The 21,536-nt window shown below is 31.7% G+C and overlaps 1 protein-coding gene across 9 annotated transcripts in view; it reads right to left on the reverse strand.

The window, feature by feature from the left end:
• Nucleotides 1-21,536, reverse strand: part of KCNT2 (potassium sodium-activated channel subfamily T member 2) — a 375,231-nt gene that overhangs the window by 10,903 nt on the left and 342,792 nt on the right. For 8 of the 9 annotated variants that reach the window (XM_072814994.1, XM_072814987.1, XM_072814988.1 and 5 more), the window contains 2 exons: nt 18,237-18,537; nt 2,777-2,861 (listed from right to left, as the gene is read on the reverse strand). In XM_072814994.1, the coding sequence (XP_072671095.1) occupies nt 2,777-2,861; nt 18,237-18,537 (386 nt within the window). The remainder of the gene's footprint in view (nt 1-2,776; nt 2,862-18,236; nt 18,538-21,536) is intronic. The other variant, XM_072814992.1, reaches the window with a different exon arrangement.

Raw genomic sequence — 21,536 nt, forward strand, 5'->3', positions numbered from 1 at the left:
TAGACTTTATTTTCATGAAATTCATCACTGTTCCTGTTATGTTAAAAATTATTTCAATGGCCACAAATACAGGTCATTGTAAAAAGATTTTATATAGCAGTCAAGTTGATGTTTTAGCTTTAAATAAATAAAAAATAATAGTATCCACAAGGCAGAAAATGTTATGTTTATTTTTCCTACAAAATATATATTGTAACATACATATTTTATTTTTAAGTTTAAATTTGGGGGAATTATTTCAAATTATAAACATCTATTCAATGAAAGGACATGTTTATAGACTCAAAAGGTTAACAATATCTTCCCATTCTATCAAAAATAATCATGGGAAATAATCATATTTGGTTTAAAAGTTTATAATTCATTATGAAATATGAATAAGGTAAGCATAACTTCCAGAAAACACTATATATAGTGGGGCATCTGGGGAGCTCAATTGGTTAGGTATCCAACTCTTCGGTTCAGCTCAGGTCATGATCTCATGGATCATGGGATTGAGCCCTGAATTGAGCTCCATGCTCAGCAGAGTCTGCTGGAGATTTTCTCCCTCTGCCCCTCCTTCTACATGCTCTTTCTCTCTACAACAAACAAACAAACAAACAAACAAACAAAAAATCTATCTTTTAAAAAAATTATTACTACACTTTTAAAAAAAGGCATAAAAAGGTTAGGATGCTAGAGAAGATGGAAAATTAATAAAAATTGCCTGATTTTATGAGTTTAAAGGAAGGAAGTTGTATAAATATGGACACAAGAAAAACTAAGCAGTTTTGTTTTATTATAGTAACATACCAAGTAAAGTCTCCAGAATGGTCAGCTAAGAGCTAAATGCATCATAAATAAAATATTTTCATGTAACTTTAAAGTCTTCCATAAATTCAACATCGCCAATGGACATATTTTTTGACAGCTTCCTTAAGAATTTTACAAGGTGAAATTATCATGTATCTCATTCCCCAAAGTTCTGATATTCTAGTTCAGAATCATCAGATGGCAAAATAAAGCATTATACTAATTAGTTGTATCTGAGTTGCATTATAAATTGTTTTCACACTGATTTTGCATTAAAGTTGCTCCTGCTGAGGTATCTTCCTAAGAAGTTTTTGAAACACACCTATCTTTCTACCCTAAAATTATTCTCTTTTTAGCTTTGTTCATCTGGAAGATGAAAAATCACTATTTTCTACATAGAAATAGCTTCTCTTCAAAGCTCCAGTACTATATTCCCATATGCTTTCTAGACATTTCCACATAGCCATTGAATGATATATCCAAATTTCCAGCTCATCATCTTTTTTTTTGATATTCATATCAGTTTAATTCATAATAGAAAACTCACCATTTCTTTTTTTCCCACAACAAGCAATTCCCCTTTTCCTTCCTAGAAAATTGCCTCCCTATTCTGACTTGCTTCTGTGAAGCAGCATTTATTTATTTATATGACCATCACATAGAATTAATTTTTTTTTTTTTACTTTGTTAGTTAACCAGTATAATATTAGTTTTTGGCAAGATTTCTTTTTCTTTGATGACCGAATAATATTTTGTTATTATTATATATATACACACATACATATCTTCTTTATTCAACTGAGCCACTCAGGCGTCCCCAGAGTCAGGTTTCCAATATACATTTCCAATATTCTATTGAGTGAACAACAGAGATGCTAATTAATATAAAGCTTTTTTACTCTGGTCAAACTGGACCCTCTCTTCTACCAAATGAAATGTTGCCAAATGAAGCACATTATGCAAACTCTACATAGTGCATTTTCTCTAGCCATTTCCCTGTTCTGGAATGTCTTGTGTTCTCCACCTACACAAATCTTATATACTTTTCAAAGTCTAGTTCAAATCCTCATATCCTCTGAAATTACTGTAACTCATAACAATGACTTCCTCTTTGAAATTAGAAAAGCACTGTCTCACTCAGTTGATGCTAAATCCATTAATAACAAAGTCATATTATATATTTCTATTACATTTTTATGTTTAAATTATACTTTTTTGGGCAGCCTGGGTGGCTCAGCGGTTTAGCGCTGCCTTCAGCCCGGGGCGTGATCCTAGAGACCCGGGGTTGAGTCCCAGATCGGGCTCCCTGCGTGGAGTTTGCTTCTCCCTCTGCCTGTGTCTCTGCCTCTCTCTCTCTCTGTGTGTCTCTCATGAATAAATAAATAAAATCTTTAAATAAATAAATAAATAAATAAATAAATAAATAAATAAATTGTAGTTTGTTAATTAGAGTGTAAGACTTTGAAATCAGGAAAAATTTCTGATCTCCATATCATACTTTTAAGGCAACACTAATGCAATTGTATATGCATGGCACAGAGTTTTTGATTAATCAATTTACTACCATAGACTTTTTCTATGAGTTTTTGGAGTTTTTGGGAACTCTAAGATATTTAGAACTAGATAATGTGGAGTATTTCATGTTTTCCTCTGAGCTGTTCTCTTATCATTCTTATCAAATGATTCTCTTATCATTCATTCTCTTATCATATTTTCTCTTATTTCTCCAAATATATATGAGCTTACAGAATATAGAATTCCTGCTGTTATTTCCTTCTTTTATACCTCTACAATTCTACAATACTTTTTTTATAGCATTACACATAGAAATAGAGTGGATTGTTTATTGAAAATAAAAATGAAATGGAATTTCTAAGCATTTATGACAAGAAATTAGGGATTATAATAGTGGAAACAAAAATATAAAAATAAATTGCTGGTTTTCTTTTAATGAATGCCTATGTGAGATAGAAGATCAACTTACACAACATCGTTCAGCTCTAGTCTGGTGTCTGGAGATGGGTTAATCAGGATGTAGGAGAGGGTACTTTGATGATCATTCATTTCATCTAGAAGATAAATAAATGCCAAGTTTGTTTTACTACTTACAGAAAATTACAGGAATTACTGTAGAGCATCTAATCCTCAAACCATATAGCTGTCAACAAGAACTTGCTATAGTTTTGCCCACAGCGTGATTGTGTACATAACTTTGACTATTTTCAAATTACTGTCATTGAAAATATCCGACAGGTACTCATTTTTTGTTCCAACAGAAGATAAAAATAAAGTATCTAATTCTGCTCAGAACAACTACAGTTATATTCTACTCTTTAAGCTATTACACTGAAAAAGTATTTCTATTAAAGAAATATATAAACAAGGTGTTAATTCTGCCTTATCAGTTATAAAAAATAATTGTGGTTATAGATGGCCATCTCAGATATGAATATTCATATGGAAAATTCTGTGAAAGAAATAATCTGATGACATTCTATTCAAAAAACACAACAGAAATGTATCTAAAAAGCTTGAACATTCTAAATATGTTTCACATTGTTATAGGATATACCTGATATAAGCCATCTTAATGTTTTCACAAAATACAAAGAATCCTATAGAACAGAATTAACTCTAAGTTTCAAGGGAAGTGTACTACTAAATTATTTGTTGTCCCTCTAAAGAAATGTGTATTTTTAAAATAAAAAGCTTTGTTCTTTTAATTTTTTCAATTCACTCTGAAGACATTGTCAGTCTTCAAGTTTGAAGAGCTAACTTGGCTTTACACAGGACACTGAAAAATAAAACAGCTTTGAGATATCAATTTTTAGCTGCCAAACCTGATAAGATGTAAAGCCATGTGGACACATACTTCAATAAACATTAATCCTCCCAAGGGTGGCATTTTTAGGCTGTGAAGGTACTAGTCAAAATCCTGCTCTAGAGTCATACAGAGTGTCCTTCTAGTCACTTCAGTTGCAGATAAGTTTGGTTCCTAAAACAAAGTAATACATTTTGCAATTTGATCCAAAATCTAAGAATATATTTCATATCAATGGAGATACATCAATACCCAAATGCACAAAGTTAAAGTAAAGGTCTTTTTTAGGGCAATATAGTTGACTCCGATAATTTCCTGAACTGGAAAATATATATCATTTTTATTAAATAATGCCTACCACTGTGTTCATCTAATTAGAAACTTATCACTTGAATGTGTAAAACTGAGTAATATTTTTAGTTATTGTAGTTCAATTTGCCATGCAGATGTGTCCTATTTTTAAAGGCTATAAATGAAAACCCTTTTACAAGGAAGATAAGCTGCAGTATAATCAAACTTACCATAAATTTGCCGGTAAAACTATTATAATCATAAGATCATCAAATTTATATTTTAAAAAGAAACATATTTGGTTGCGTGTCTCTAGGGTGGACCCAAGGAATTGTATCCTGGCACAGGGATAGGGTTGTCTGGCCAAATAGAGAATACCTAGTAAAATCTGAATTTCAGATAAAAACTAGCATTTTTTTTTTTATGGTATAAATACGTCCCAAATACTGTGGCATACATATACTAAAGCATTTATATGTTGTTTATCTGAAATTCTAATTTAACTGAGAATCCTGTATTTTTACTTGTATCCTGTACTTTAAACCTGCCCATTAGGCCTAAGGGTAGATGGCTAATTTAACCAGTTGGAGTTCAGAATTCCAAGGAATATAAAATGATGAGCTTACTTCAAATAAGGTATAATTCCAACTCAAACCATTTTGTACCGACAGGAGAAGACCAAGATCCTTTTTCTATACAAAAAGCAATTTCGATTTATCTATACTTTTTTGAGAAAGTTTCCCCTTACGTTAATTTCCATGAGTGTTGTACAAAAGAAGAGATTGATAGTATATTCTGGAGACTTAAGCAGGATACTCTAAAACATAACAGGTCTACTAGAAAATCTCCATCTCATTTGGTTATGTGTAACTCAATTTCTTTATATAAACAGTGGCATTATTGAAATTTCTCATATAAACAGTGAATATTATTAAATAATGGCATTAGAGGAAAAGCAATCTTAACAAATAGCTTCTCAGTCAATATCAATACCCGACCTCTCTCCTTGATTATTAATATAATGTTGTACTCATTTATCTTTCTGGCATGAAGTCAAGATATGTCAGTGACTTGGTTTTCCTGTTACAAGTATAAAAACTTGTAGATAACAGAACTTTATAGCAGTAGATATAACTATTATGTTGATTTTTTTTTCTGCTCAAGTAGTCTGTTGTATTTATCACTCTGAAGATTTTCATTTTTTAAATGCACTTCAGAAATTGAAGGCAATATTGTGCTAATGCGCTCAGTTCAGTGTTCCCTTATGATTTATATCAAGACATGGGTAACACAATCAGAGCTCATCACTCCCAGTTTCTTTCCCCACCCACCCCTTGCTGACTTCTCAGTGTTAGGTTAAAAGAAATTAAAAGAAGTTGCTGAGTTCAAAGCCATTCTCTCTTTCATGTCTGCCTTGCTGTAGAGTTATTTCTGGTCTACTTCTTGCCTGTCATCCTGCTTTGTTGGGAAGCTCATTCTCCTCCTTGTGACTCTGTGGTTAAGAATTAGGAAGCAAGGTTTAAAAGCCTATTGTGGCCACATACCAAAACCACATTCAACGATCTAGTTTTATCAGCTACAAGTCTGGTATTATTTTCTCTATTGGCCATTCCTTATATTCACTTTTTTGTTATTTCTGAATTCTGGAAGGGAATCTGTGGTAGGTTTCCTACTTTAATCATAATCATCATCATCAGTGGTGGCAAAGTCACAGTGGATTAAATAAGTCTCTTTACCAAAACTACAATGTATTTAATGAATAAAATAAGTTTACTTTGGAAAATTTGGTTCATGAACCAGAATTAATATTCTATTTCCTATCAGGAAAATATGTGCTAAGAAAAATCTGTTGTGAGCATATTCAATATGTTCCTGACAAGTAATCTCAGACCCTGGCAAAATAAAAATCATTATATATTATTGTTTTACTGTAATTATTATTTTGCCATTGATATAATTATTATTATTTTTTTTTAAGATTTTACTTAAAGAGAGAGAGAGAGAGAGAAAGAGAGAGGCAGAGACCCAGGCAGAGGGAGAAGCAGGCTCCATGCAGGGAGCCTGATGCAGGACTCAATCCTCGGACTCCAGGATCATGTCCTGGGCTGAAGGCAGATGCTTAACCGCTGAGCCACCCAGGCTACCCTGATAAAATTATCTTAAACACAGCTATTCTTGTGAAAAATTAAAATAAATGTACTAGAATATTGAAAACTTTAAAAGAAATTGTATAGAGTCAAATTTAAGATGTTCTAGTAGTATTTATCAAGAAATTTATTTTGCTGTATTAATTAGCATATTCAATTATTCAATCAAAATCTTCATAGAGTGAGTATTCTGCTCAGAATGTTTCAGATAAATAGATCACATTAGAAAGGGAAAAGATTTATACTCCTTCTGTTCTTACAAAATACTTCCTGTCGAAGAATTTTTAAGAGTACTTTTAAATAAGGAAAATAAATTTGATTAGAAAGAAAAATAAATCTTACATATATTTGTGTCGGCTTCACTAAATATTTCCAAAAACATATCTATTATGTGTTATGTAATTAAAGAGACATTTGAAATAATATAAAGGTTATCATTAAGAGGTTCAGTTAAGAAGAGAGATTCTGAAACCAGAGTGCCTGCATTGAAATCCAGCTTTCTCAATATTCTCATGTTGAGGCCTGAAGCAAATAACTTCTTTTAATCTCGTGCTCAGTTTCCTCACTTGTAAAATGGAGGGGAACAACAGTGCTATCTCAAAGGTTATTGTTCAAATTAAATTATAAGTGAATAATAAATATATAACATATTAAATATATAGTTCTTAGAATCAGTGCCTGATTTATATCAAGTGCTACATAATGGTTTCCTATTATTATTGTAGCAAGCAAAATCAATCCATAACTTGTAAATAACAACTTATAGGTCTTGTGATATGAAAGTGTTATTAGCATCCAAACAGGAAAGAAAAATGTTTATAGAGAACAGCAATGAGAAAGATGGAGATGGTTGAGTTAAATTTGCACAAAGCAGGCCCTTGGGGATGGACTAAAGTGAGCAAGAAGCCGATTAACTGGGGACAATGTTGAAAAGTCAAGCTAGGCCCAGAGCCTGTAAAGCGTTATAGGCCTTGATTAGAAGCTCAAATTTTACTCTAAAAACAATGGAAAGCCATACAAGAGTTACCAGGATGGAAGACTAAGTGGTATGATCTAATTTCCTATTGAATATGTTACCTTCTCTGTCTGTTCTGCAGGAAATGGACTTTAGGGGCTCAAATCTGGGTTCAGGAAGAGTAGGTGAACAGTACAGAAGCCCAGGTGAAAGATGATGGTGGCTTGGGGCCAATGGAAATGGAGGAAATTCAGAAGGAGAGAGGAAAAGATAGCTAGAGAACCTGACAGAGTGGAGGTGCAGGGAGACAGGAAGGGAAGAAGGGAGGAGCAAGGGAGAGAGGAAAGGAGAGACTGATATGGTTTTAGAAGGGAGATACGACAGTATATATGGATGCTGAAGGAAAAAAGCAAAAAATGACAAAGAAATGATGCTGTACTAGATCAATGGTGTATTTTTCTTTGGTCACTACAAGAAATACCTTATTGAGAAAATGCTCTCAGTTACACAGTGCTTACTTCTTCTACATAGTGCAATAATCCCAATAATCAGTGATGATTTCATTTTTCCCTCTTCTGAACTTCTAAACATATTACATTTTATCCAGCTGGATAGTTGTAAAACTGGGTAGTTTTATAGCTCTGATCTAATTTGCTCATGTATTTCAATTTAGCACCTGCCTATGCTATGAGTACAACTATTCTGTAAATTTTACTGAACTTACCAGTCTATTTTAGGGGGGAAAAAGGTGGTTAGAGATAAGGATAAAAGAATCATTTAATGATCTTTATTTAAAGTAATTTCCATTACTTTCTGATAATTCAGCATTGAGAAGCCAATTCAACAGGGACCAGAGGACACATAAGAATTCGTGCAGAGTCAGGGAATGGCCTTAAGTCTTGGAGATAAAATCAACTTGTCTCAGAAGAAAACTAGTATATAAGAATAAATAAAAAGTCCTTGCTGCTTTACAGTAAAATTTAGGTATGCGCTTATTGGACTGAACATCTTTTGACTCTTTCATGCTTCATGTTCTATAGAATCTGAATTCATGCTGAATGCATTCCAGTCAATAATTTATAGCCTTTCCCTTAAATCAAGATTGAGTTTAAAATTATAGTTTGTCTTTTGTCTTAACAGTTCTGAATGCTGTCCTCAAAGTATATAATGTTTCTCACATGTACCAAGACCATTTTCACAGTACAATAAACAGATCTATTCCTTAAAAAAAAATTTAGAACTATTTTATGATGCATAAGATAAAAATCAGGACTCTCTTAACCTCCCTTCATATAAACCATTAAGAAATCAAGATTAGATAAAACAAATATTAAACAAATAGCATGATATAAAGCCAAGCTTCAGAAATTGTTGTTTCAATTCTGCCAAAAGCTACTCATTATGTACTAACTTCGTACATAAAACTAGTTACTTAAAAAAAAAAAAAAAAAACTAGTTACTTTAGGCCCAATTTTCCTTTTAAAATACAATATTCAATATTTCCTAACCTTTTAAAATCTATTACCTTTTATAAATGTTAAAAGACCAAAACCCCTTTGCAACTTTTTTAATGTGATAGAGAATTCAAAAATAAAAATAATCAAAATAAAAGCGAATAATGTCTAAGAACATATTTTTTCAATGGTGTAAAGTCCAGTTTTGTTTTGTTAAAATGCCTCCTCCGCTGTGTACAGCTCTCCCTGCCCACCAAGCAGGGACTTCAGAATTATTGTGTATCCCAGTGAATCTGTTCAATAGATTCACCTAATCTAATCTGTTCAATAAATGCTAGTTTCTTTCAAAATACTTATAATGACAGATATTCTATATTAAGTGATGTGATCCAAAATGATACAAATTATCTGCAAGGTAAGGAACTATACAGGTACACTTATTTTTAAATAAAACATTAATTACATTTTCAAATGTGTTCATATGCTTTCAGGTAATGTACTTCTAAATTTAAAACTATGACTCTAGCTGATAATCTGAAAAAGTAGAATGGATATACTACAGAAAGTCTAAAAGATTTTGGAAAGACCATATTTATTTATTTTCTCTTTTTCATTTTAACAACTGAGCATACTGCTTTAAATTTAAAGATACTTCACATGAAATAACATCCGAAGTTGAAGAAAGAAAAATATATTGAACATACTACCTGAATAATTAAAAATAACCTATTTTCCAACTTTACAGCTCTCCTTTACTATTTCCATGTGACTTATAGGAGGCATTTTTATTATGGTTAATAATTACAATTTGTCACACGTATTATTTTGTTCTTCAGCTTAGTCATTTAATAAAATGAACTGGACATGATTAGAATCACAAACAATTCTAGATCTGGGGACACAGCAATGAAAAAGTAGGGGAAGTCCTTGCCTTCTTGGACCTTTTAAGCAATTTTCTTGAGAGGTAGTATACTATGTAGATACAATCTTCACAATAGGAATCAGGCATCTAGTTATATGTTTATCTATACATTAACTGTAAACTGCCTATATGACTTTAAGTATATTGCTTAAGTTATCCTAGGATAATCATCACTGTTCTGTTTATCTCATAGACTCGCTGGTAGAACAAACAAAAAAAATCACTAACTCCAAGTGCACTATGAGTCTCGACTAATGCATATGGTACTGCAACCCATACCAGAATTATGATAGAGAATATTTCCATAACGCCAAAAAGTTCTCTTCTACCCTTTTGCAGTCCATAGTTCCTCTCACTCTTAAACCTTAGCAGTCATTGATTTCTAGGAACAATGGCTTTTCCAGAAGTATACAGTGTATTTCTTTGTGGCTTTTTTCCTCTTCACATAATGTTTATCCATGCATCCATGGGTCTACTTTAATATTTATATAGTCACTCAGTTTTCTTTGGATTGATGAGTGCACAAAATATAATTTTTATGCTTTCTTAGGCAAACCTATTTGTTTCTTTAAATTTTATGTGGGATTTATAGACAATACAGAGTTGAATCTTGCCCCTTTTAATCTAATCTGATGACTTCTGCCTTTTAATTGAAATGTTTAGTCCATTTATAGTTAATATAGTTAATATAAATGACAATATAGTTGGGTTTAAATCTACCTTCTTGCTGGTTGTGTTTTATTTATCCCATATGGCTTTTTGTTCTTCTCTTCTCCCCTCTCTACCTTGTTTGGATTAGTTGAGATTTTAAAAATTTCTTCTTAAAATCATTCCTACTTATATGCACTATTGGTTATTAGTTACATGTTTTTGATTTAGTTATTTCATAGTTTCTCTTGGTCATTGGTCACAGGTTTTCCTGTAAAGAGCCAGGTAGTAATTACTCCAGGCTTTTGGATCATATAATTTCTGTAGTATTTATTAAACTTTTTACACAGTAAACTGAAAGCATGCACAGATAATACATAAACAAGAAAGGATGGTGCTTTTTTTTTAAAAAACAAAAACTGGCGCGTTATACTTTGCTGCCCCTGCTCTAGGGTTTACAATATACAGCTTTAACTTCTCAGTGGCTACACTTAAATAATATCTCACTTCATGTATAGTGTTACAAGCTTACTACATTATATTTCCATTTCTCCCTTCCTACTTAGTTATTATTGCCATACATTTTTTGCTTCCATATATTCTAGAAGTCTTAAAATATTTATTATAAACAATAAATTGTTTTTAAGCAAAATATATAAAATAGAAATATATTTTTTACAATATTTACCATTTATTTTTATCATTTTTAAGTTTATTTATTTATTTTTAGTAATCTCCACACCTATTGTGGGGCTAGAACCCATGACCCCAAGATCAAGAGTCACATGCTCTTCTGACTGAGCCAGCCAGGCACCCCTACCATCTCTTTTTAGAACTAAACTGCCACCTGGCATTAATTTCCTTCTGTCTTAAGAACTTCCTTTAATATTTTTTTTCATAGTGCAGATGTGTTTATGACAAATCCTCTCAGCTTTGGTTTGTCTAAAACAGTCTTTATTGGCTTTTATTTTAGAAATATATTTTTATTGTGTATAAAGTGTTAGGTAGACTATTATTTTCAGTACTCCAAAGATGTTCTTCTATTGTGTTTTGGTTTGCAAAATTTCTGTCAAGAAGTCTGCTGTCATACTTGCACAGCTGACCCTTGAACAATGCAAGAGTTAGGGTTGCCAGCCCCCTGTACAGGAGAAAATCTGCTTTTAACATATGACTCCCCTAAACTTAACTACTTATAGCCTACTGTTGACTAAAAGTCTTACCAATAAATAGACACTTAACATATATTTGTGTATGTATTATATACTGTGCTCTCACAATAAAGCTAGAGAAAAAATGTTTTAAAGAAAATTGTAAGGAAGAGAAAACACTTTTAGGGTATTGTATGTATATTTATTGAAAACAATCCATGTATACATGGACCCACACAGTTCAAACCTGTGTTGTTCAAGAGTCAAGTGTATTTGTTCCTTACTAATAGTTTCTTTTTCCTTCTAGCTCCTTTGAAGTCTTTTATCATGGGTTTTCAGCAATTTTGTATACTGTGTCTTGGAATTATTTCATTCACTATACTGCTTAAGCTTCATTGAGCTTCTAAGATCTTAAACAGAATTCTCATCAAATTTGGAAAAATTTTGGTTATTATTTCCTCAAATATTCATTCTCTTCTTTCCTTCTGGGACACCAATTACATGACTACTTGATACTGTCCCATTAGTAAACAACACTTTTTATTTTTTCAAGGTTTTTTTTTTCTCTCTCTCTATACTGCATTTTGGATAGTCTATTGCTATGGCTTTATGTTCACTGATATTTTCTTCTGCAATAGTTATCCTGATGTTAATGTCATCCAGACACCTCTCATTTTCATACTGGATCATAAATTCTGATCTCTAGAAAATTCAGTATGGTCTCTTTTATATTTTCAGTTTCTGTCTTTATCATGTTTCTGTTTACCTCTATCATTTTGAATATATACACCATATTGTAATACCTACTTTAATATTCCCATTTTTCTGGATCTGTTTCTGTTGATTTTTCTAGTGGAAAATCTCATATATATATTTTATTTTGGCTCCATTCCCTTGACTTCTAGCCCATGTAAGTCTTAACTCATTGGATTCCCTCTCTTCAGGTAACAAAATTATGTGCTTTCTTTTTCCAGAGTCTACACACTTAGAGTTTTATATTTTTTCTAGTTATTTAAATTGAGAACACAAATGGTCATCATAATTGGAAGTTTCTTTTTGTTGTTTTAATGCAATTAGGAAGCCATTCTTTGCTCTCTCAAAAAGTACTGAGTAAAAATTTCATTCAACCAATTAACTTTTTGTCTCAAATGTAAAAAATATTTCGTTTTATTCAAATGGATCACATTTTTCATACACATATGCTAGAACACATTTGAATTTCCAGTCATAATGATAAAATATATGTATATTTAAGTGCAATTGACTGTGGTGTTAAATTATGTAAAAATATTGATATCATTGAAAAACTAATGTTCTGAGAAGGACATGTTAAAACTCCATGACACAAAACTATATAGTTTTAATTTAGAGATATATGGAAAATTCATTGCCCAAATATTTCCATTTACCAGAAACCATTATCAGCTCAGCAATTACCCCCTTTGAAAGCTTCATTACTTTATCTATTGAGAAAACCATTGAGTTTGTTTTTTTCTATTAATATTCTATATACAGAATGAGATTAACATAAAATAAGTGCATCTATGTATCATTCTGTTTCTGCTTGCCTCCTCATGAGAATCAGTTCTGGAAGTACAGAGTAATATAAAATCATCCATATTCTGGGAATCTATACCTGGAGTATATTGATTTTACAAATCAATATTATTACACTCATTTATACTGAAAAAAGGTAAATAATACATTTTAAAAACAATAAAAATTTAACATCAATTTCTTTTGAAATACTAAATTGTTGATGAAGTTGTTATAGTGACCTCAGATACTAATTCCTCCTGAGTACTAAATGTTGCAAAATATTCTAGAAGAAATATCTAGTTACTGTGCTTTCCTCTCTTGGGTAATTTGTTTTAGAAAAATTTGTAAATAATTTTGTACTAGAAATGGTATCTGACTTATTGACTAAGATTTTGGGAATTTTTTTAAACTATACAAAAATGATAACTAATTATCATTACTACTACTATTACTACTACTACTACTACTACTATTACTACTGCTACTACTACTACTACCACTACCTTAACTTTGGGTTGGAATAACAATCCTTTTGTTAATTTTGGTCATTTTTTTCCAATAAGAAAGAGAATGAAAGTATTAAGTCTCCATATTATCTTTAAAAAAACAGTATTTGTTTTATCATTTCAGGCAATTATAAATTTACTTCAGAAAGCAACTAAAATATTCTGATAAATGTAATGAAAGCCAGTGTCTAACTTGTAGTTATCTGTCACTTAAAATAATTTGTTTTTCCTCCCTTGGCATTTCATCTTTTAGTAACAGTATGAAACTTAAAACGGTCCATATCAAAACTGGCTAGCACTTGTAGCAGCAGTCACACTAGGAAGACTTATTTGTCAATTTATACTTATTAGTATGTGCCATTCTATGAGCTAATCATTAAGAATCTGTCAATAGTTGGAAAGAGTAATTTTTTGTGAGTGTGAGAGCTCTTCTAAATAGATCACTGAAGAATAATGACAGTAATGAACATAAAGAAAAGTATATTCATATTTGCAGTGTAGCTTATAGAGTAAAAAAAAAATTTATATACATTTTATTACTACATCACATCCCTTTAGGAAGGCCTTACTATCCTTACTTGACAGTTAAAGAACATAAATTTCAGGGTGATAGTGACTTACCCAAAAAACACATGGCCAGTTTGTATACAATGCCATGAACTTTGAGGGGAAGTTTTAAAAATCATATTGAAGAAATTTCCCCAAAAAGTTCAATGGAAAGCAAACAGAATTTGTAGATTTTCACTTTAGCTATTTTACCAAAACATAGAGGTCCTCAAATTCCATCTTCCAAACCCTTGGGGCCAGATGCATTCCAAAATGAAGTTTTTAGATTTAGAAAATAATATTGGCCATATCACGCATATTATGTAATATCACATGAAATGTCACTCAACTTCCTGTCAAAATACCTACAAGTTTACTGCATTTAAAACATGTATTTTTCCTCATTTCTAATTATCTAAGCAAAGGGTTCCAACTATGATTTTTTCCCATATTTTCTACTTCTTCATTAATGGCTCCATCTTAATAAACATGCTCATATCTCTCTGATCTTCAAAACAGTCTGTCTTCCCTCTCCACTTTCCCATCCAGTTAGCTTCATATTTGTACCTCTCCTTCACAATGCAATTTCTTAAAAAATATCGACTGTGGCAGACAGATAGTTGTCTCTCACTAGAGTTATTTTTCTTGTCTTCTTTCATGTTAAATTTGGGCCACCAAAAATAAGACATATGCTTTGCCAATGGGATATAGTAGAAATGATGTGGGCAATTACTTGGAAGTATGTTTTAATTGAAGAGAACTTTTCTTCTCTGGTATGCCCTTCCTTCCTGCCTGATGAAATGTGGACAAAATAATTGGAGTTCCCACATCTATCTTGGACCATGATGTGATTTTGGCAATAGAGCAACAAATGGTGGAGCAATGAGATAGATTAAATTTCCAATACCTTGGGGTTTCTAATATATTTTAATCCACTATATTCTAATCCTTACCTCACATCGTTTCTCAAGCTACTCACATTTGGTTTGCACATGTACCACATCTACCAAGGTCCATCAATGATCTATTACTATACTCAATAATACTCTTTGGCATTATTAATCATTAGCCCTACTTCTCAGTCCAATACTTTCCAACATTTTTTTCACATCATAGAACACATAAGAAATGGTATTTGTACTCACATTGGGGTAACAGACAAAACTGCTTATGGCTGGAACTAACCAGCCTGAGGAGTGCCTCTGACCACCCAAGGCCCCACATGGCCTTCTGAAAGTATAAAGGATCAATGTCATGATAAAACATGTAACCAACTGATAGCATACTATCATAATGTGGCACATCTTTGGGGTAATTCAGTTTTAGACGTTGCAGTCTCTTGTATTTAAGAAACATTTCTTCCCTTAATATTTGTGAAATGTTTTCCAAAGTTCTTTTATAGTCCTTCACCAGGGGTTATTTCATCTATTCCTACAATTTTAATTAAAATCTCTATGTTCTATCAACATACAGTCTCCAGTCTATATAACATCTCATTTTTTTTCTTGAGAACCAGATAGCAGAAATCCAGCTTCTTTTACAACACCACCTATTCGGGACTGAGTTAAATTTATTGTCAAAGATCCCCAATGTTTGTCTTCTTTTTCTGAGCTCAGTAAATGTCACTCACCATGCACTTAATTGTTCAAACAAGAGCTCTCAAAAATCATCTTTTGACTCTTCCCTTTCCCTTTCTTTTATGTCTCATATCCAAGAGGCAAGAGGTCAAAAGTACGCTATTCATAGTTCTGGAGCATGCCAGACCTAACTCAGAAAAAAGCAGATTATGACCTGTGGTTAAATCAATCATCATGCATTTTTGTAAGTATGTAAAAACACTTTTCAACTACAAATCACTATAAAATATTGACAAGATTACAAAGAATATGTGGTAGAGTGGAAACATAAAGAGACACAGAGTCAAAATTCCTAAGTTAAAGTACTGATTTGAGTGTCTAGTAGGCTAGGAAATAATTTATATTTGAGACCTTGTTTTCTCACCTGTAAGCACTCCATTTGTTCACGCATTCAATGTGCAGTTACTGGGTTCCTATGTGTCAGGAAATGTGTAATATGTTGGGGATACAAAGATGAAAAGATGAGTAAGACATTCCCTTTCTCTCAAGGAAGGAAGGCAAACATGCAAAACAATTGTTTTAAAGCATGTATCCTTAATGGAGGCAATTTCCCCCAAGGGTACAAATTATGTTTTGTTGAAGTGGTAAAAAAAAAAAAAAAACTTACTTTTTTCATGTATAAAGCACAGATGAACATACAGTAGTACTTCAATAGATATATGGGAGATTTTTGGTATTAACTGAATGCCAATTCTGGGCTTAGTACATTATTATTCATTACCCTATTTGTCCCTCACAAGAAATTATGACAGGCATTATTATTCTCATGGCACGGTGATAAAAAAGAGGCTTGGAGAGAATAAATATTCAGTGAGTCTGCTGGTTGATACTAGAATATAAGTTCCATAAATGGAGAGGTCCTACGTGAATAAGTCATTCTATTCCCAGTGTGGCCCAGTAATATCTGTTGCATGGATAAATTATTGTGAGTTAGGAACACATGGAGAAGTACAGAAGCCAATGATGTGTTAAATTCCAAATCCTGTTTTCATAATCTTTATGTTATTAAAGGTGGCTAGTACATGGCCTTAGAATGGATTGATGGACCTATGAATGAATAGATGGTTAGAATGGGACAGAGAGAGGAAGAAAGAGGAAAAGAGAGAGAAAAAAAGAAGGTGGACAATATCCGTTCTTCCCTTCTATAAGAGTTAGTATGAGAATTAAATTAACAAATTTATATATATATAAAAAAAAAACACAACACAGAGAATAACTAAATGCAAGGTACCTGATAGAAGTTTCATTAGCAAAAACATAATATGTTCCCTGATGATTCTCCCATGCAGCCAGCTCATGCATTTTTGTGTCTCTTAGAGTCAAACTGTTATCTGCCACACTGCTTACAGGACCAGCCTTGGATTACAGTGTTCATGAAACACAGCTGGAACTTGGATGAACAATCATTTACTAGAACTTTCCAAAAAAAGAAAGAGTAGCTGAATAATAACTAACAGAAGTACACATAAATATAGGACTAAGTTCTATAAAAAATACAATCATACTTAGTGTCATCAAATTAGCAAAGAACTATTGGTATAATTTTTAAAAGGAGTTTTTCTTTGAATTTACTTTTTAATGTAAGATCTTGTGTGATTAAACTAAAATTATTAGTAAAGGATGAGTGTGAACTACATTTAAGTAAGTAAAAAATAATTATTTCAATTACATATGGAATCCTGACTCCAACACATTTCAGCTGTATGCCTTTGAGCAAGGTCTTTAAACTCTAAGCTTCAAATTCTTAGGGTAAAATGGGACACCTATCCACTCAGGGTTATGAGGAGTAATGAAAAACACACATAAAGCACCTCACATAGTTCCTGGCATAGAGTAGGTACTCAGCAAATACGTTTCCTTTTCTTGTTTAGAGATACACAGGTTAACTTCTTTTAAACTCTAATTCAATAATTAAAATTTCTCCTTATTACATTGTTTCAAGTTGAGACTTTAATAATAAAGATGAGATGGGGTAAATATAGAATGCATTCCATTTTATCCTTAACCTGCATGATACTTCTATAATCTTTGCTTCTGGTTTACCCAATTTCTATATAAAACAAAACCATTTTATTTATCATTTGGTATTAAGTTGACTAAATTTCTTTTTTAAATAAAATTTGTAAAGTAGTAAACAACATATTTTAAAATTATCTTTGCATTATTTATGTGGGCTGTGCTTTTTGGTCTATATTGCATTCACAGATCAACATAGGAACTTAATTATTAACAGATCTACACTATATGAAATCAAGTACTGTTTGAGCTTCAAATTAAAGCCTTTGGAGACTTCTGTTCCTGGACCACAAGAAGCTAAACAAATTTTATGGAAACATTTCAGTTCATCTGTGGCTGGTACATTTAGTCACTTGCCAATGCCTCAAATTCATTTTATCCTAGATCCTAGAACAACAAAGATGTGGTTTGCATGTATGAGAGAATGTGTGTATGTGTGTGTAAGAGCATGACAGAACAGGATATAAATTTCAGCCACGCTATTAACAAGATAATTTGGAAGTTATTGACTAAGTTTCCTTATCTCTAAAATGGAAGAGTTTTGGAGAAAATTAAAATTAAGATAATTTTTTAAAATTAAGATAATTCATATAATAGGTTCAACAGAATGCCTAGAGAACTAAGCAAATACTTAACACTTTTAACATTTAATGCCATCATTATAATTTTCTGTATTAGATACGTGTCAGTAGTTCCTTCAAACTGGCCTGTGAAACAAAAATGTGATTCTTAACTTACTAAATTTGAACCAACTACGCAACGACTATGGCAAGAATCACAAGTCCATAGCATACAATACTTTTAAAGAGCATACCATATCCCACTGTAGAAAGACCCAAGTGTTTCATTCTATTTTTCACAAGTTCAGCAAGCTCTTGTCTTTCTGACCTCCTGTAGAGGTTCAGTCGCTGCTGGGTTATTTTCTCAGCTGTTTTACCAGAGTGTTTTGGACCTTTTCTGCTCAGTCTTCGGGCCCACTGCATGCTCTTTCTCCGCAGTAAGGGATGGTCTGACTGGTCACTGGATGTTGAATTGCGGTGGTTGCTTCGGTGATGACTTTGTTCTTTGGAGTCCTTGGTGTCTTCCCATTCTTCCACACTGATAGATATCTGAGACTTTAAAGGAAATGGATATTGATAATTAGATATTTTAGGAAAAATTGAAACTTGGAGATATGTTAATAATTTTTGCTAGTATCTTATTATAATTATATATCTCATGAATTTTCACAGAGCAAAATCATTTGTTGATTTCACTTGATTGTTACTAAAAATATTTGAAAATACATTGTTTGAACTTATATATGAAGCAAATAAAATAGCTTTGCATTTCCAATATAAGTATTTATGAAAGGATTTAATTTTTCATGCATCAGTTATCAAAAGAATATTACCAGAGTTGTTTGGAACCATAAACAAAAAAAATAATTTAAATTTTCAAAGGTAGTCAATGTAATGGACTTTTCTAAATCTACAGGTATTTTGTATATCATCTAAATAAAGATCATTAATTTTTTTTTACTTTTGGAATTAATAATCTTTTAAAAGATTTTTAAGTTATTGCTCTTTCTAAAGATGGCACTGGAATGAACTTTGTAAAATGTGAATTTTTAAAAATTCACTCATATGACCCAGAAGAAAACAAAAAGCACTTTTATTTAATTTATACATTAATTATTCACCACATAACCCTGTTTTATTAAAATATTAAAAAGTATTTCAGAAACTGTTCTCAGTATTCTAAGTGAAAAATGTTGTAAATATTAATTAATATTTCACAAATGTATTCTAGAACGACAAATAAAACAAATCAGATTATTCTAGAGGGGAAGAAAAAAACAATGTACAAACTTAGAAAGTCTGTTTTAATTTACTTGTTTACTACTAAATCTGATTTTAAAGTAAGAAGCTTTCCTTTGATTGTTGGCCCTTAATAAAAGCTTCCTGTTTCAAACTGTTGCTTTTCATACCAGAAAGTTAAATGAAATGCAACACAGATCAAAGCAGAAAGTCTTACTTTCTAAAAGCATGCACATGCAAATGAACAGTTTCCTGAATTGTACAGAAAATAAGACCAATATTCATGAATCTGGCAACTGTGTTTCCTTTCTATGGATGGAAGTTTGAACTTCACCTCTAATCTGCATGTTTTGCTGGCTTTCAAAGAAATAGAGTTTAAATTACCAATATAAGTAAGGTCAAGACATAGATCCAATAAAATCCTTTAAAAGTGAATATAAATTATGGAATCTCAGTCAATGACTTACATACAATTCCTAGTGGCAAGCTATGAAACTATCTCACACTTTAATTCAATGAAAAATTTAAATATTCATCCATATTTCTGTCTCAAAACAGTGAATGATATTAAAAATAGTTTGTCTTAATCTTCAAATCTCCGCAATGAGAACATTTCATTAAAGTATTTTTAGAAAACTTATTTGAGATATAGAATTTAAGTTGGAAGTATTAAAATGTGGATGGTTACATGGTTTTGCAATAATGAATACTTTTATAATCTTAACCTCCTCTAGTCTCATCTACTTGATGATATACTGAAAACTCTTCTGTGGAAGTAAAATACATAAACCCTTGAGTAATATCTACCATCAGTAAAGTATATCAATCTTTGTTCAGTAGTTTCACTTTATACGTACTTTGTAGCAAAAATGAAAACATTCATATCTAAACATTTGTCTTACAGAGTTCTGTTAATCACAATCTTACATTTATTTGAAGTGATCTTTCTAGTCATAAGTTCCTGTGAGTAATAGTCTGATTTTCTACAAACATGTAAAAATAGTAGACTTGCCAGACCCATAATTCAAGTAGAGGATGAAACACTGTCTTTGCAAATGTTTCTTCTTAGTTATATATTGTATCAAGTGAATATCAAAAACATGAACTGAAGCCTATGTATGTATTAGCTAAACACTATGGAATACCCTATTCATCGTTTTGAATTTCCCTAAGAAAAGAATAACATGATTTATACATAAAATCCATAGGAATCATGAGGTTCCTTTGTCAATTACTCAGTAAAATAAGTATCATTTCTTTGTATGTTTCACTTTAAGTGCAGAAAAAAAAAAGGAATTAGGATGATTTGAGGATGAATTTTAAGAAATCTAAACTGACAACACATAAATTGTTCTTTATGTGCTCAGAATTTGCAGGTCTTTCTCCCATCCTTCCAATATGACATAATGAAAAGGACACTGAATTTTATATATATCACAAACTGGAACTATATTTTGGATATTTCCTAGCTTTGTACCTACAATAAACCTATGTAAAATGAGAATAATACTACCCATCTTCTACCTCATAGAAATGTTGTACAAATTTCTATATCACATTAATGTATAAAACAAACATGTGCCAATTATAAATTTCCACATATAATAATGTTAATATATCCGAGTTAGAATGATTATCGACAATATTGATTTCACTGGAAATAAACATTAGTTATTCTATTCCTGGATACTGAATATGTGTATGTATGCCTGTGTCCTTTTTTAAGACATCCATTTATAAATATATTTTCTTGCTGTCATTTCATCGTCTGATTTAACTCTACCGTTTTTTGAACATGACACACCATGACCTAGTGGAAGTCCTGTGACAGAAGTCCCTTGATCATAGGACCTTTTCCTGAATTACAATCAGAGGAATAGAATGCTTAAAGCAAGTGCAATGGCATCAGATAGACCTAGGTTTAAATACATGTTTCCCCACTTATCAGCTCTGTATTCCCAGTTCTATGAACTAAGATTGTTCCCATATTTCCCTATCTGAAAAATGTGAATTATATTTTTACTTTGCCCATAGTGTTTTTTGAGATCTAAGATATAATACTTTTCAAAAGTGCATAATATAGTGCCTGCCTCAGCAAATGCTCACTAAATATTAGTTAATATTATGGCTCATCATCTGGTATGAAAAGACAGCAAAAGGGAGAATGGAAGAAGAAATAATTATGAGAGGTTATATAAAAGTGAGAAATGGGTATCAAAAAGACAGGGAATGATTTATATTTGTGATACAGTTTTCTCCATCAGTGACCATATTTCATAAGAAATCAAAGTGCTATAAACAAATCCCTGGGGGTA

The sequence above is a fragment of the Canis lupus genome, chromosome 38 (genome assembly GCF_048164855.1).
Source record: "Canis lupus baileyi chromosome 38, mCanLup2.hap1, whole genome shotgun sequence".
NCBI classification, from domain to species: Eukaryota; Metazoa; Chordata; class Mammalia; order Carnivora; family Canidae; genus Canis; species Canis lupus.